Here is a 17,464-nt window from a genome sequence, read left to right as displayed (position 1 = left end):
CAGCATGACTTCTAGGGACTACTTCGCCAGGTAAGGGCCAGGTGACAAGGATCCCAGAGGACATGTAGTTACCGAGAACTGGGTGTATATGGCATCTGCAATACATTTTAGTCTTTCAGGCTATGATAATACTTCTAAATTTGCCATCAGTTAATACTTTTTATAGTCTGAGATAACTTTTTTCTCTTTTACTGTTATTAATCTCTTTTATTTTGGAAATGAGATATATAGCCTCCTTCACATTCAGATAACCATGATTTTTATAACTCTAACTAAACAGCAAAAACTAATATATCAAATATATTATACTTTTGAGAAATCACCTATTGTTAGGATTTATTGAATTTTCCATGCTGACTTTGTGTACATTATACAAGTTATGCATTTTAACAAATTTTATAATTTTGGATAAAACTTTGAAATCACAATAGCAAAATATATGCTCCATTTAACACATTCATTGAAAAACTTGGTCCATCATCTGGCTATCTGTATACCATGCCAAATGTAGAGATGATGGCCTGAAATTCTTAATAACTCCAACCATGTTTTTCCTCTTTTGCCTGGATATTTTGTGTGTCATGTAGAAACAACCATATTAAGAAAATATCAGTAAGCTAAAGGAACAGGTTTTTCCTTATTCACATCATGCATAAGGCTGTCTCTTCATCTGTGTCTCTCCTGCAATAAAGAAAGGCTGATTTTGTTGCTCTTTCACTCCATGATCCTCACTGATGAGATCTCTCTGTCTCTTCTCTAGGGGACCTTTCCTCAACCTGGTCTATGTCTCTTTCTTTCTGCCTTGAACAATGTTGTCAGAATAATTCCCCTAATATAATTCTTTAATTATATCATTCTTTTACAGAGCTACATGAATGGGTTTTCTGTTGCTTATGCTGAAGTCCACACTGAGCTAACCTTTGAGTGGTCCCAGTCTATGCACAACAGCTTTATTTTCTGATCTTTCCTGACTCAATCTGTCTTCTTCAGTCACTGCAACCCTCTCACTGGTATTGCACATGCATTATGCCGAAGTCATTTCTATTTTTATGTTTTTGTTTATTATCTTTTCCCAACATGGAAGACTCTACAAAAAGTGATAATTTTCAATGACTCTTGGTCTGTTTTTGTAATAGGGAAGAACATTTTGTATTCTATTACAAGTTGATCACTAAAGGGATGTTGCCTATAAGCTTAAATTATACATAATGGTCCATCTCTGGGAACCCTGCATCCCAGGTAATGAGCATTAAGCTAAAATCCCTTTGTTTAGCTCACAGGAAACATCCTGACCAGGTCTACCTGTGAGTGACTGCAGGGAAGAAAAAATTAACACATGCCCTCCGGAGGCTGCCGTTTTAGTATATAAAAGGAGCCTGAATTCTAACTCAGGCAAGATGGTTCTTTGGGACACAAGCCCACGATCTTCTCGGTTTTTATGGCTTTCTGAATAAAGTCACTATTTCTTGCCTCAAGAGCTCGTCTCTTGATTACTGGCCTGTTGTGCAGGGAGCAGTACAAGCTTAGGCTTGGTAACATTTTGACTAGCTATTTCTATTGAAAATATTGTTTATAATTCTCCACTAACTCAGTGAATCACATATACTTGTGTGATATTGAGCACAGGTGTTTTAAAAAGTGGATTATTTCAAACCAATAAAATAATTTCAAATCATGTAATTTTGGAAACATGCTCAGACCCATATTTTATATGACATCTTTTTAATACTGGACTTTGGAGAGAATTTCATGTTCAATAAATAATGATTCCATTTAAATAATAACAAGAGTCAATATAAGATGCTTGATTTGATTTTTAACATGTCATCGCTTCAATGCCATGAGGTTTCTGGGTCAAGAGGCAAGGACAGTGGAGAAGATAGAAGATGGTGAGAAGGGACTACATAGTGTAGCATCTGTCAACTTTTTCAACAGCTTTTTGCTTTGAATCAGTAAACTATCTTGAAAGGGTATGGCTATGGGTAAGACACAGCAGAGCAAATTCCAATTAACACAACTCTCATCAATTCACTTAAGCATTTTGAGCAACAATTTCCCATTTACTGAATGGGGACAATAATATTTAATCTATACTTGTGGCGTTGAAACAAGAAAAAAAAATATAAATCATCTAGTAGAGCCTCTAGCAAACGTATAACAAATAACAAATGCTGGCTTGTTTCTACCTTAAAATACCTTGGCTTTTTTTTTTCCTTGAGAAGCAATTTCAAGTCATATAGTTTTTTTAATACTGCATAGAAATCTAGCTCATCATTCACTTCCTTCCAAAATAAACACAGCAACAATAATAAAACTGTTCCAATTCTACTGCGTTAAGTTTACCCCATTTCTTACTACCCCCCACCACTATCGTCACGATCAAGTTTTGATACTATTAGAAAAGGTCAAAGTCCTCTACAAGTTATAAACTTCAGATCACAGAATCTGAAAAAAAAAAAACAACGGCCCACTGATGTCATTGTTATTGGATCTATTGATGGGCAGACTTATGTGGGCCCATCTTAGTGGGACGATAAAGGAAAGGACTCCAGATCCTTAACGGTTGAATTGAGATCTGCAGACAAGCAGCATCAGTATCGGGATCACCCATCACCAGGGAACGTGTTAGAAATGCAGAATCTCAAGAGTCACCCTACACTTATTTTATAAGGATCTACATTTGAACAAGATTCTTATACATTAAAGTGTAAGTAAGAATATAAAGAAATGAATGCATTTAGAATAAACTTATTCTTGTGAAATCTCTGAATGGAGTTTGGCTATGGAGGAAAAGAACTAAGAAAATAAAAGGAAAACACAGCCTTACCTTTGTTTCTGACCTATTTCCAGAAGCTTCTGAACATCAGTTTTGGCAGATTTCTCATCGTTTTTCAAATTCTGATAAGAAAAGTGGGAAAAGGAAGTCTTATTCATGTGATAAATTGAAGCTTACTTTACTTTTGTGTTTATGGCACAAGGGGTGGCTGCACTTACGCCCTGAAATAAGAATGTACAAGCGAGGCCATGATGGTCCCCATGGCTCTCAGGATGCACATAGGCTCTCAGGATGCACAATTTATGACACCAAGTGGTGCAGGTGCTACACAGTGAGTGACAGGGAATGAACTGAGATTCAGCCTTTAGAGGTTCAGTGGAGGAGAAAGTACTCTCCAAATACCTAGGTCTCTTTATAAGTGAATATAAAACAGATCTTCTGCTCTTCATTTGAAGTTTTACTATGTTCTCTGCAGGCATGTTAAACTGATTCTGGCATAGTTTCTACAAACACAAGGGGACATAAAAGGCCTCCCTAAATAAGCTAAGTAATAATACATCAGGATGAAAGCAGTCAAATGGCATGCACCTGTTTGGTCTTGCGTATTTATTATTTATGAGTAACGCATTACAATGCATAGAAAAACTAGGGTCATTTAAAATTGTAACTGTTCTGTATAGATAGTATATTAAAGAAAAAAAACAGTCATTACTGTTTATTTACTCTGGCAAATTCAGCATTGACAGACCCTGAATTAATTAAAAGAGAAAAGCCCACTGAGCTTTTCTCATTAGAGAATCTGACCTGTTAATCCTTCCCTGAAAATTTTCTTATTTATACTTAGTATATTATTTAACAGGGTGACCTATCCTTTTTTATATTAAAAGTTAAAACAGACACAATAATATTGTTTGTAAAAAGAGCAGCTATGACAGGTAAGGAACTGACAATAACAAGAATGGCAAACATGTTGCTTACCTAATATTTAATTAACAACAAAGCCATAGTGTCTGCCTTCACCACTTTTTCAGCCTAATGCTAGAAACAATTTTCATGTAGTAAGTTAAGCATTCTGATATGGATGTGGTGGGGTGAGCATCACAAGAGAACCCTTTTCCCTAAAATGACTGATTGATATCATTATTAGGAAGCAGCCAATAAAAGGTGCTCTGTTTATTTGAAAAGAGTAGCTTGACATAAAACACAAAAAAGCAGGTTTGGGGGAAAATCACCAATCATGGGATTTACAGTTCAAAGTGCATCATGGCCACATGACCTGGGACAGGTCACAAAATCTGCACTTTGACTTCCTTATCTGATAAACAGGGATGAGAATTGTGAAGAGCCTACATTAGACAGTTACTGGAAAACTCAAAGGGGATAATAGATGTGTGAAAGCACTTGGTGAAAAGTATAATAAAAATATGCTTATTCATTTTACCATCTGCTACACTCCAGGCATTCTGAAGGAAACAAAGATTAAACGGGCATGGCAAAAAAAAAAAAAAAAAAGGGCATGGCACTATCCTCAAGAAATTAAAAACAAAACAAAACATGAAATGAAGAAATGAAAATATGAAAAGGGTAGGTATGCAGATGAGGGTCTGAAAAATGTATCCAATTAGAAGAACTCATTAGTATTTGATTATTATTTCCCCAGCAATGTCCAGAGAAGTGGGGTATACGTCTTGGAAAATAATTTTGATGACTTTAAGGATAGCAAAGATTGATATACCTACTACTTAATTAATACAATGTTTATATATGGATCTATATTGTGATGCCATCCAGGTGCTATGGTTACAGAGGTGAACAAGGCTTTCAAAGTTCATGTCTTTATGAAGCCCCACCGGAAAAAAATATGAAAAAAATGTGTATAATGGGCAATATATTTATTTATTTACTATGAGTTTGAAACCTGGAATCAACATTTATTAGATGTATGACTTTGGGAGATTCCTGTGGCCTCTTTGAATTTCATTTCCTCACTGTACAATGAGTAAAATATTATCTTATTTTGTGAAAAGCTTGTTGAGGGGATTTAATAAGATAAAAATTAAATAAAAAACACCTTGCACAATGGCTGTCACAAAATTTTAAAAAGGCATTTTAAAAGATTGCAATTACATTTAGTGATAGATGTATTACCCTTTCAAAAAGTAACTCCACAAAATTGTACATTTATTTCAAGTAATTTCCTAGACTGTAATTCGATGTTTTTTTTTTTTGGATTCTATATATATGTTAGCATACGGTATTTACGGTACTTGTTTTTCTCTTTCTGACTTACTTCACTCTGTATGACAGTCTCTAGGTCCATCCACTTCACTACAAATAACTCAATTTCGTTTCTTGCTATGGCTGAGTAATATTCCATTGTATATATGTGCCACATCTTCTTTATCCATTCATCTGTCGATGGACACTTAGGTTGACTTAACTTAGGCTGCTAGTATAGAGATACTGAGTGTCCTGGCTGGAAGTACTGACCACTCTTGGGCATTTATTTCACCATAAGCTTGAAAAATTCTCAACGTGCCAGGTGTTTCATGCCTCTAAGAAGGTGCAAATGTCTTAAATATTCTTTGAAGTCTCATAAAACTTGTGAATTTCTACTTAATGAAAAGGTACCATTCCGGCCTCAACTTCCTATATGGAAATCAATATGCACCCATTTTCATCCTAGTCAGTGCGTCCCTAATGCTCTGTGCAAACTTCTACCATAGAACTGTTATTCCTGCACTGTTACCATCTTGCTACCTGTCACTGTATCCTACTGGAGTGTGAGTAAATTTTCTGCTATTTTCATGTTCTCAAGATGTAATACAATTTCTGGAACAAGAGCTTGGGTGTTGGGTTCAAAATACCAGATCCACCGCCTAACTTTCTCTGTGCTCTCAGATTCCAAGCCCTTTTCTAACTCTGTTTTCTCACTTGTAAAATGAGGCTAATAATAATCATAGCATAATCATCATGTGAAAATTAATTAAAAATTGGAGAAAGAGGACCTAACACAAGAGACCACATTCAATAAACTGTAGTGCTTACTGACACCATAATCATCATCATGGGACTAAAAAGCTAAGAACAATGGTGATTACACAAGGTTCAGAAACTTGGTTCAGTGCGATAACTAACAGACCGGCTGTGGAGTCAGACTGCCTGCATTTAAACTCTGGTTTCCTTTGTGACATTCAAGCATGATTCCTCATGTGTAACAAGAAAACTCACATTTATAGTGCCTACCCTCATTGATATATTAGGAGAATTAAATCCTATAATAAATACATACAAAGCTTTTAGTATCAGTATGTATTCAAAAATACAATGTTAAAGGAAAATATTAAAATATATTCTCAGATATTTCAGAAACTTTTCTTATCAGATATAGATCTTGTCTTTGGTTTTTGATTTAGATTTCTCTGAGTACTAATACATTTTCACAGATGACACTTTCCTTTGCAAGGCATTTACCCATTTTAGTAATGAGGTTTATTAAAGAATTTTCAGAACTATCCTTTGTGGAATTTAAAGTTCTCTTCAGGAGATCATTTCTATATTCATTTATGACTCTTAGCCATAACTGCTTTTCATCATTTTGTAATATAAAAAACACAGGGGTCAAACTGATCTTAGAAACTGTGAGAAATTGATGGCTTTGCCAAGCACACAGTTTTCTCATTCCTGAATTTGCAAACCACAGATTCCCAGACTGCATTTCAAATGACATTTCTTTTCAAAGCTCATATAATAATAAATAATAACTCCCATGTTCAAGCCCAGAAATATATTCAAAACTGGTAAACGAAAATGCACAAGTCTTTACATGTTAACCCACTGAGACAAACCAGGTGACTCCTTACCCTTTGCTGCTGAGAAAATTAGTTTTCATCTCACCTGAAGGTTGACTTTAATTCCATCAAGTTCTCTTGATGTTTTTGTCAGCTGGCGGAGGATGGTGCTCCGCTCCTTCAAGACTTGCTTCAGCTGCTTTTCTAGCTCTCCAGAGTCCTGTCTAACACAGAAAGAAAAGGCATGAGGGCCCCCCAAATGCCTTCATTTGGCTCTAGCCACTTTGGCCATAATCACAGACCCTTGCATTTTAAGCAAAATCTAGATAAACTGAAACCAATTATTACTAGGATTTTTTTTTTTTTTGCGGTACGTGGGCCTCTCACGCTGTGGCCTCTACCGTTGCGGAGCACAGGCTCCGGACACACAGGGTCAGCGGCCATGGCTCACGAGCCCAGCCGCTCCGCGGCATGTGGGATCTTCCCAGACCGGGGCACAAACCCGTGTCCCCTACATCGGCAGGCGGACTCTCAACCACTGCGCCACCAGGGAGGCCCAGATGTTTTGTTTTTATTAGTTCATCTAAAAAGGGAAAATTGAAATACCAGTTTTTTAAAGAAATGTTTCATTTTGCATTGAGGACTATCCAGGCTACAGTTTCCAGAACAACACTGCACATCTTTTGCATGTATAACAGTTTATCAGATACCTCTTGGAAAACAGATATTTTCCATGACATTACACACTTTTTTCTAAGGTCATTGAAGTTTTACAGCAAGAGATTTGATTTGAACCAAGGTAGATCAGAGATATAGACAGGTTCTGACACTGGGGGGACAAACTTGGGGGTGGAACCAGAGCAGAATGGAGGGGCTTTGCTTCGCCCTTGGTTTGTAGGGAATGAAGTGCACTGAAAAGGCATCCCTTTCAGAATCTCTATTGCTATTAAAGAAAATACCTCTAAAAATCAGTCAATAACTATAGTAATTACAGTGAAATTTGAACAGACTTGTTCTCTATTACAAGGAAGGAAAGACTTATTATCATACATATATATGTACATTTTTTCCCATTTTTCTCATATGGACTTTGCAAGATAATAAGACAGGTATTGTAATTCTAATTTTGCCGATATAAAAGACTGGGCTCAGAAAAATTAAGTTACTACCCTAAGATCCTACTTAAGGAATGAATGAACAAGTAGTGTGTATATTTGTGTGTGTGTGTATTTATATATATTATAGCAAGTGTGCACGTGTGGGGGAAGAATGTAGACAAGGAAACAGTTGTCAGTCCAGCACAGAACTATACCTGATAGGGAAAGGTTAAAAATGAGCTATTGGGAGTTGCGTGTCCTGCGAGGAGCTTCAGCGCATGTCCCGAGCTGAGGTGTCGGCTCAGCCGTTTCACGGGGAGCTCTCGTTTGAAGAGCAGGTGGCAAGGCCTCTACATGCGCCCCGCTATGAGCGAGTGAAACAGACTAAACGCGAAAGGAAGAAAGGTGATGGGCTAAGCCTGAAGTGAGATTGCCAGATTTATGTCCTTTCTAGATGAAATGTGGATCCTTTAGCAACAGGAGTATTTATACTTCAAAGTGGAAGTTAGGGGGACCTTAAAGATGGCGGAAGAGTAAGACGCGGAGATCACCTTCCTCCCCACAGATACACCAGAAATACATCTACACGTGGAACAACTCCTACAGAACACCTACTGAAGGCTGGCAGAAGACCTCAGACCTCCCAAAAGGCAAGAAATTCCCCACGTACCTGGGTAGGGCAAAAGAAAAAACAGAGACAAAAGAATAGGGACGGCACCTGCACCAGTGGGAGGGAGCTGTGAAGGAGGAAAAGTTTCCACACACTAGGAAGCCCCTTCGCGGGCGGAGACTGCGGGAGGCGGAGGGGGGAGCTTCGAAGCTGCGGAGTGCACAGCAACGGGTGCGGAGGGCAAAGCGGGGAGATTCCCGCACAGAGGATCGGTGCCGACCGGCAATCACCAGCCCGAGAGGCTTGTTTGCTCACCCGCCGGGACGGGCGGGGCTGCGAGCTGAGGCTCGGGTTTCAGTTTCGGTCGGAGCACAGGGAGAGGACTGGGGTTGGCGGCTTGAACGTAGCCTGAAGGGGTTAGTGCACCACGGCTAGCCGAGAGGGAGTCCGGGGAAAAGTCTGGACCTGCCGAAGAGGCAAGAGACTTTTTCTTACCTCTCTGTTTCCTGGTGCGCGAGGAGAGGGGTTTAAGAGCTCTGCTTAAAGGAACTCCAGAGATGGGCGCGAGCCGTGGCTAAAAGCGCGAACCCCAGAGAGGGACGGGAGACGCTAAGGCTGCTGCTGCCGCCACCAAGGGGCCTGTGTGCGAGCACAGGTCACTCTCCGCACCCCTCTTCCGCGGAGCCTGTGCAGCCCGCCACTGCCAGGTTCCCGGGATCCAGAGACAACTTCCCCGGGAGAACGCACCGCAGGCCTCAGGTTGGTGCAACGTCACGCCGGCCTCTGCCGCCGCAGGCCCGCCCCGCACGCAGTGCCCCTCCCTCCCCCCCGGCCTGAGTGCGCCAGAGCCCCCGAATCAGCGGCTCCTTTAACCCCGTCCTGTCTGAGCAAAAAACAGACGCCCTCCAGCGACCTACACGCAGAGGCAGGGCCAAATCCAAAGCTGAGCCCCTGGGAGCTGTGAGAACAAAGAACAGAAAGGGAAATCTCTCCCAGCAGCCTCAGAAGCAGCGGATTAAAGCTCCACAAACAACTTGATGTACCCTGCATCTGTGGAATACATGAATAGACGAGTCATCCCAAATTGAGGAGGGAGGTGGGCTTCGAGAGCAAGATCTATGATTTTTTTCCCCTTTTCCTCTTTTTGTGAATGTTTATGTGTATGCTTCTGTGTGAGATCTTGTCTGTATAGTTTTGCTTCCACCATTTACCCTAGGGTTCTATCCGGCCATGGTTTTTTTTTAATTTTTTTTCTTAATAATTAATTTTAATAACTTTATTATTCTTTCTTCCTTCCTTTCTTTTTCTTTCTTTCTTTCTTTCTTTCTTTCTTTCTTTCTTTCTTTCTTTCTTTCTTTCTTTCTTTCTCTCTTTCTCTCTTTCTTTCTTTCTTTCTTTCCATCCTTTAGACAACAAATCATCCCAAAATGAGGAGGTGGTCTCTGAGAGCAAGATTTATGAGTTTTTTTCCCCTTTACCTCTTTTTGTGAGGGTGTATGTGTATGCTTCTGTGTAAGACTTTGTCTGTATAGCTTTGCTTCCAACATTTGTCCTAAGGTTCTATCCGTCTCTTTTATTTTTTTCTAAATAAGTATTTTTTAATTCAGTAACTTTATTATACTTTACTGTATCTTCTTTGTTTCTTTTTTCCTTCTTTCCCTCCTTCCTTCCTTCCTCCCTCCCTCCCACCCTCCTTTGCTTCTTGCCTTCTTTCCTTCTTTGCTTCTTTCTTTCTTTCTTTCTTCCTTCCTTCCTTCCTTTCTTTCTTTCCTCATAGTTCTACTAATTCTCTCTACTTTTTCTTCCTTTTATTCTGAGCTGTGTGGATGAAAGGCTCTTGGTGCTCCAGCCAGGAGTCAGGGCTCTGCCTCTGAGGTAGGAGAGCCAACTACAGGACACTGGTCAACAAGAGACCTCCCAGCTCCACATAATATCAAAGGGCGAAAATCTCCCAGAGACCTCCATCTTAACACAAGCACCCAGCTTCACTCAACGACCAGCAAGCTACAGTGCTGGATAACCTATGCCAAACAACTAGCAAAACAGGAACACAACCCCACCCATTAGCAGAGAGGCTGCCTAAAATAATAATAAGGCCACAGACTCCCCAAAACACACCACCAGACATGAACCTGCCCACTAGAGAGACAAGATCCAGCCTCATCCACCACAACACAGGCACTAGTCCCCTCCACCAGGAAGACTACACAACCCACTGAACCAACCTTAGCCACTGGAGACAGACATCAAAAACAGCGGGAACTACGAACCTGCAGCCTGCAAAAAGGAGACCCCAAACACAGTAAGATAAGCAAAATGAGAAGACAGAAAAACACACAGCAGATAAAGGAGCAAGATAAAAACCCACCAGATGTAACAAATGAAGAGGAAATAGGCAGTCTACCTGAAAAAGAATTCAGAATAATGATAGTAAGGATGATCCAAAATCTTGGAAGTAGAATGGACAAAATGCAAGAAACAGTTAACAAGGACCTAGAAGAACTAAAGATGAAACAAGCAACGATGAACAACACAATAAATGAAATTAAAAGTACTCTAGATGGGATCAATAGCAGAATAACTGAGGCAGAAGAACAGATAAGTGACCTGGAAGATAAAATAGTGGAAACAACTACTGCAGAGCAGAACAAAGAAAAAAGAATGAAAAGAACTGAGGACAGTCTCAGAGACCTCTGGGACAACATTAAACACACCAACATTCGAATTATAGGGGTTCCAGAAGAAGAAGAGAAAAAGAAAGGGACTGAGAAAATATTTGAAGAGATTATAGTTGAAAACTTCCCTAATATGGGAAAGGAAATAGTTAATCAAGTCCAGGAAGCACAGAGAGTCCCATACAGGATAAATCCAAGGAGAAATACGCCAAGACACATATTAATCAAAATGTCAAAAATTAAATACAAAGAGGGCACATTAAAAGCAGCAAGGGAAAAACAACAAATAAAACACAAGGGAATCCCCGTAAGGTTAACAGCTGATCTCTCAGCAGAAACCCTACAAGCCAGAAGGGAGTGGCAGGACATACTGAAAGTGATGAAGGAGAAAAACCTGCAACCAAGACTACTCTACCCAGCAAGGATCTCATTCAGATATGATGGAGAAATTAAAACCTTTACAGACAAGCAAAAGCTGAGAGAGTTCAGCACCACCAAACCAGCTTTACAACAAATGCTATAGGAACTTCTCTAGACAAGAAACACAAGAGAAGGAAAAGACCTATAATAACGAACCCAAAACAATTTAGAAAATGGGAATAGGAACATACATATCGATAATTACCTTAAATGTAAATGGACTAAATGCTCCCACCAAAAGACACAGATTGGCTGAATGGATACAAAAACAAGACCCTTTTATATGCTGTCTGCAAGAGACCCACTTCAGACCTAGAGACACATACAGACTGAAAGTAAGTGGATGGAAAAAGATATTCCATGAAAATGGAAACCAAAAGAAAGCTGGAGTAGCAATTCTCATATCAGACAATATAGACTTTAAAATAAGGACTATTAGAAGAAACAAGAAGGACACTACATAATGATCAAGGGATCAATCCAAGAAGAAGATATAACAATTGTAAATATTTATGCACCCAACATAGGAGCACCTCAATACATAAGGCAAATACTAACAGCCATAAAAGGGGAAATCGACAGTAACACATTCATAGTAGGGGACTTTAACACCCCACTTTCACCCATGGACAGATCATCCAAAATGAAAATCAATAAGGAAACACAAGCTTTAAATGATACATTAAACAAGATGGACTTAATTGATATTTATAGGACACTCCATCCAAAAACAACACAATACACATTTTTCTCAAGTGCTCATGGAACATTCTCCAGGATAGATCATATCTTGGGTCACAAATCAAGCCTTGGTAAATTTTAGAAAATTGTAATTGTATCAAGTATCCTTTCCAACCACAACGCCATGAGACTAGATGTCAATTACAGGAAAAGATCTGTAAAAACTACAAACACATGGAGGCTAAACAATACACTACTAAATAATGAAGTGATCACTGAAGAAATCAAAGAGGAAATAAAAAAATACCTAGAAACAAATGACAATGGAGACACGACGACAGAAAACCTATGGGATGCAGCAAAAGCAGTTCTAAGGGGGAAGTTTATAGCAATACAAGCCCACCTTAAGAAGCAGGAAACATCTCGAATAAACAACGTATCCTTGCACCTAAAGCAATTAGAGAAAGAAGAACAAAAAAACCCCAAAGCTAGCAGAAGGAAAGAAATCATAAAAATCAGATCAGAAATAAATGAAAAAGAAATGAAGGAAACAATAGCAAAGATCAATAAAACTAAATGCTGGTTCTTTGAGAAGATAAACAAAATAGATAAACCACTAGCCAGACTCATCAAGAAAAAAAGGGAGAAGACTCAAATCAATAGAATTAGAAATGAAAAAGGAGAAGTAACAACTGACACTGCAGAAATACAAAAGATCATGAGAGATTACTACAAGCAACTCTATGCCAATAAAATGGATAATCTGGAAGAAATGGACAAATTCTTAGAAATGCACAACCTGCCAAGACTGAATCAAAAAGAAATAGAAAATATGAACAGACCAATCACAAGCACTGAAATTGAAACTGTGATTAAAAATCTTCCAACAAACAAAAGCCCAGGACCAGATGGCTTCACAGGCGAATTCTATCAAACATTTAGGGAAGCGCTAACACCTATCCTTCTCAAACTGTTCCAAAATATAGCAGAGGGAGGAACACTCCCAAATTCCTTCTACGAGGCCACCATCACCTCGATACCAAAACCAGACAAGGATGTCACAAAGAAAGTAAACTACAGGCCAATATCACTGATGAACATAGATGCAAAAATCCTCAACAAAATACTAGCAAACAGAATCCAACAGCACATTAAAAGGATCACACACCATGATCAAGTGGGGTTTATTCCAGGAATGTAAGGATTCTTCAATATACGCAAATCTATCAATGTGATACCTCATATTAACAAATTGAAGGAGAAAAACCATATGATCATCTCAATAGATGCAGAGAAAGCTTTTGACAAAATTCAACACCCATTTATGATAAAAACCCTCCAGAAAGTAGGCATAGAGGGAACTTTCCTCAATATAATAAAGGCCATATATGACAAGCCCACAGCCAACATCATCCTCAATGGTGAAAAACTGAAAGCATTTCCACTAAGATCAGGAACAAGACAAGGTTGCCCATTCTCACCACTCTTATTCAACATAGTTTTGGAAGTTTTAGCCACAGCAATCAGAGAAGAAAAGGAAATAAAAGGAATCCAAATCGGAAAAGAAGACGTAAAGCTGTCACTGTTTGCAGATGACATGATACTATACATAGAGAATCCTGAAGATGCTACCAGAAAACTACTAGAGCTAATCAATGAATTTGGTAACGTAGCAGGATACAAAATTAATGCACAGAAATCTCTGGCATTCCTATATACTAATGATGAAAAATCTGAAAGAGAAATTAAGAAAACAGTCCCATTTACCATTGCAACAAAAAGAATAAAATATCTAGGAATAAACCTACCTAAGGAGACAAAAGACCTGTATGCAGAAAATTATAAGACACTGATGAAAGAAATTAAAGATGATACAAATAGATGTAGAGATATACCATGTTCTTGGATTGGAAGAATCAACATTGTGAAAATGACGCTACTACCCAAAGCAATCTATAGATTCAATGCAATCCCTATCAAACTACCACTGGCATTTTTCACAAAACTAGAACAAAAAATTTCACAATTTGTATGGAAACACAAAAGACCCCGAATAGCCAAAGCAATCTTGAGAATGGAAAAAGGAGCTGGAGGAATCAGGCTCCCTGACTTCAGACTATACTACAAAGCTACAGTTATCAAGACACTATGGTACTGGCACAAAAACAGAAAGATAGATCAATGGAACAGGATAGAAAGCCCAGAGATAAACCCACACACATATGGACACCTTGTCTTTGATAAAGGTGGCAGGAATGTATAGTGGAGAAAGGACAGCCTATTCAATAAGTGGTGCTGGGAAAACTGGACAGCTACATGTAAAAGTATGAGATTAGATCACTCCCTAACACCATACACAAAAATAAGCTCAAAATGGATTAAAGACCTAAATGTAAGGCCAGAAACTATCAAACTCTTAGAGGAAAACATAGGCAGAACACTCTATGACATAAATCACAGCACAATTCTTTCTGACCCACCTCCTAGAGTAATGGAAAGAAAAACAAAAATGAACAAATGGGACCTAATGAAACTTCAAAGCTTTTGCACAGTAAAGGAAACCATAAACAAGACCAAAAGACAACCCTCAGAATGGGAGAACATATTTGCAAATGAAGCAACTGACAAAGGATTAATCTCCAAAATTTACAAGCAGCTCATGCAGCTTAATAACAAAAAAACAAACAACGCAATCCAAAAATGGGCAGAAGACCTAAATAGACATTTCTCCAAAGAAGATATACAGACTGCCAACAAACACATGAAAGAATGCTCAACATCATTAGAGAAATGCAAATCAAAACTACAATGAGATATCATCTCACAGCAGTCAGAATGGCCATCATCAAAAAATCTAGAAACAATAAATGCTGGAGAGGGTGTGGAGAAAAGGGAACACTCTTGCACTGCTGGTGGGAATGTGAATTGGTTTAGCCCCTATGGAGAACAGTATGGAGGTTCCTTAAAAAACTACAATAGAACTATCATATGACTCAGCAATCCCACTACTGGGCATATGCCCTGAGAAAACCAAAATTCATAAAGAGTCATGTATCAAAATGTTCATTGCAGCTCTATTTACAATAGCCCAGAGATGGAAACAACCTAAGTGCCCATCATCAGATGAATGGATAAAGAAGATGTGGCACATATATACAATGGAATATTACTCAGCCATAAAAAGAAACAAAATTGAGCTATTTGTAATGAGGTGGATAGACCTAGAGTCTGTCATACAGAGTGAAGTAAGTCAGAAAGAAAAAGACAAACACCGTATGCTAACACATATATCTGGAATTTAAGAAGAAAAAAAAATGTCATGAAGAACCTAGGGGTAAGACAGGAATAAAGACACAGACCTACTGGAGAATGGACTTGAGGATATGGGGAGGGGGAAGGGTGAGCTGTGACAGGGCGAGAGAGACTCATGGACATATACACACTAACAAACGTAAGGTAGATAGCTAGTGGGAAGCAGCCGCATGGCACAGGGATATCGGCTCGGTGCTTTGTGACCGCCTGGAGGGGTGGGATAGGGAGGGTGGTAGGGAGGGAGATGCCAGAGGGAAGATATATGGGAACATATGTATATGTATAACCGATTCACTTTGTTATAAAGCAGAAACTAACACACCATTGTAAAGCAATTATAACCCAATAAAGATGTTAAAAAAAAAAAAAAGTGGAAGTTAGAATAAATCATTCATTTAGAAATCACTTGAAAAAAAAAAATGAGCTATTGTAATGAGGTGGATGGACCTAGAGTCTGTCATACAGAATGAAGTAAGTCAGAAAGAGAAAGACAAATACCGTATGCTAACACATATATATGGAATTTAAGGGGAAAAAAATGTCATGAAGAACCTAGGGGTAAGACAGGAATAAAGACACAGACCTACTAGAGAATGGGCTTGAGGATATGGGGAGGGGGAAGGGTAAACTGTGACAAGGTGAGAGAGTGGCATGGACATATATACAGTACCAAAAGTAAAATAGATAGCTAGTGGGAAGCAGCCACATAGCACAGGGAGATCAGCTCGGTGCTTTGTGACCACCTAGAGGGGTGGGATGGGGGATGGTGGGAGGGAGGGAGACTCAAGAGGGAAGAGATATGGGAACATATGTATATGTATAACTGATTCACTTTGTTATAAAGCAATTATACTCCAATAAAGATGTAAAAAAAAAATGATTAATTGGTACACACAGGTGATTAGAGATTAGAATCACAAATCCAGAGAAGAATTCCTGGTAAAAGTAATATAAAATATACGCATTTTGAAAGATAAATAGAATTTAGCTATATGAAAGGGGGAAAGCACATGTAAATACTAATGAAAATGAGCTTATTGAATTAAAAAATAAGTGCATAAATGTCAGAAGGTTTGGAGTAGAAAATGGGGATAGAGAGATTTGCTGCTGAAATGAGGATATGGAGAGCATGAGCAAAAGTATGCAAAACTCTTAAATGATGATTAGGAGTATGGGCATTGCTTGGAAAATTAGGGGAGGACATGGAAGCAATCTAAATGTCCATCAACAGAGGACTGGATAAAGAAGATGTGGTACATATATACAATGGAACATTACTCAGCCATTTAAAAGAATGAAATAATGCCATTTGCAGCAACTTGGATGGACCTAGAGATTATCATACTTAATGAAGTAAGTCAGACAGAGAAAGAGAGGTATCGTATGATATCCCTTATATACGGAATCTAAAAAGAAATGATACAAACGAACTTATTTACAAAATAGAAACAAACTCACAGACTTAGAGAACGAACTTATGGTTCCCGGGGGAAAGGGTGTGGGGAAGGGATAGTTAGGGAGTTTGGAATCGACATGCACACACTGCTGTATTTAAAATGGATAACCAACAAGGGCCTACTGTATAGCACAGGGAACTCTGCTCAGTGTTATGTGGTAGCCTGGATGGGAGGGGAGTTTGGGGGAGAATGGATACATGTATATGTATGGCTGAGTTGCTTTGCTGTGCGCCTGAAACTATCACAACATTGTTAATTGGCTATACTCCAATATAAAATAAAAAGTTAAAAAAAAATATGACACACATAAACTTATCTATAAAAAAAAAAGAAAAAAAAAAGGCATCAAGGGGAAGCAATTGAAAGGTTTTAAGCAGGGAGTGACATGGTCAGTTTTATGTTTTGCAAAGATTTCCCTGGCTAAAGACTGGGAAATGCACTGGAAGATGGAAAAATCTAGAAAAAAGGAGACTGTTAAGGCAGTTACCATTGAAATAAGCCACGGAAAAGACTGTGGTGGCCTAAATTAGTTTAGAAGCAGTAGAGACAGGGAAGCTTGGCTCGATTTCAGCAAAACATACAAAACTGAATCAATAATGTATAATTATTTTTTTTTTATTTTGTATGTGTGTGTGTGTTATAGGG

General features: G+C 38.7%; 1 protein-coding gene across 1 annotated transcript in view; it reads right to left on the bottom strand.

Annotated features, from left to right (window-relative positions):
• Positions 1–17,464, bottom strand: part of LUZP2 (leucine zipper protein 2) — a 444,380-nt gene that overhangs the window by 221,264 nt on the left and 205,652 nt on the right. The window contains exons 2-3 of the mRNA XM_082660248.1: positions 6,674–6,791; positions 2,828–2,898 (exon numbers count right to left, since the gene is read on the bottom strand). Of these exons, the coding sequence (XP_082516374.1) occupies positions 2,828–2,898; positions 6,674–6,791 (189 nt within the window). The remainder of the gene's footprint in view (positions 1–2,827; positions 2,899–6,673; positions 6,792–17,464) is intronic.

The sequence above is a fragment of the Grampus griseus genome (assembly GCF_964374135.1).
Source record: "Grampus griseus genome assembly, chromosome: 8".
Taxonomy (NCBI): domain Eukaryota; kingdom Metazoa; phylum Chordata; class Mammalia; order Artiodactyla; family Delphinidae; genus Grampus; species Grampus griseus.
Note: the sequence above shows the minus strand (reverse complement) of the source record. Positions and strands in the feature narration are given on the sequence as shown.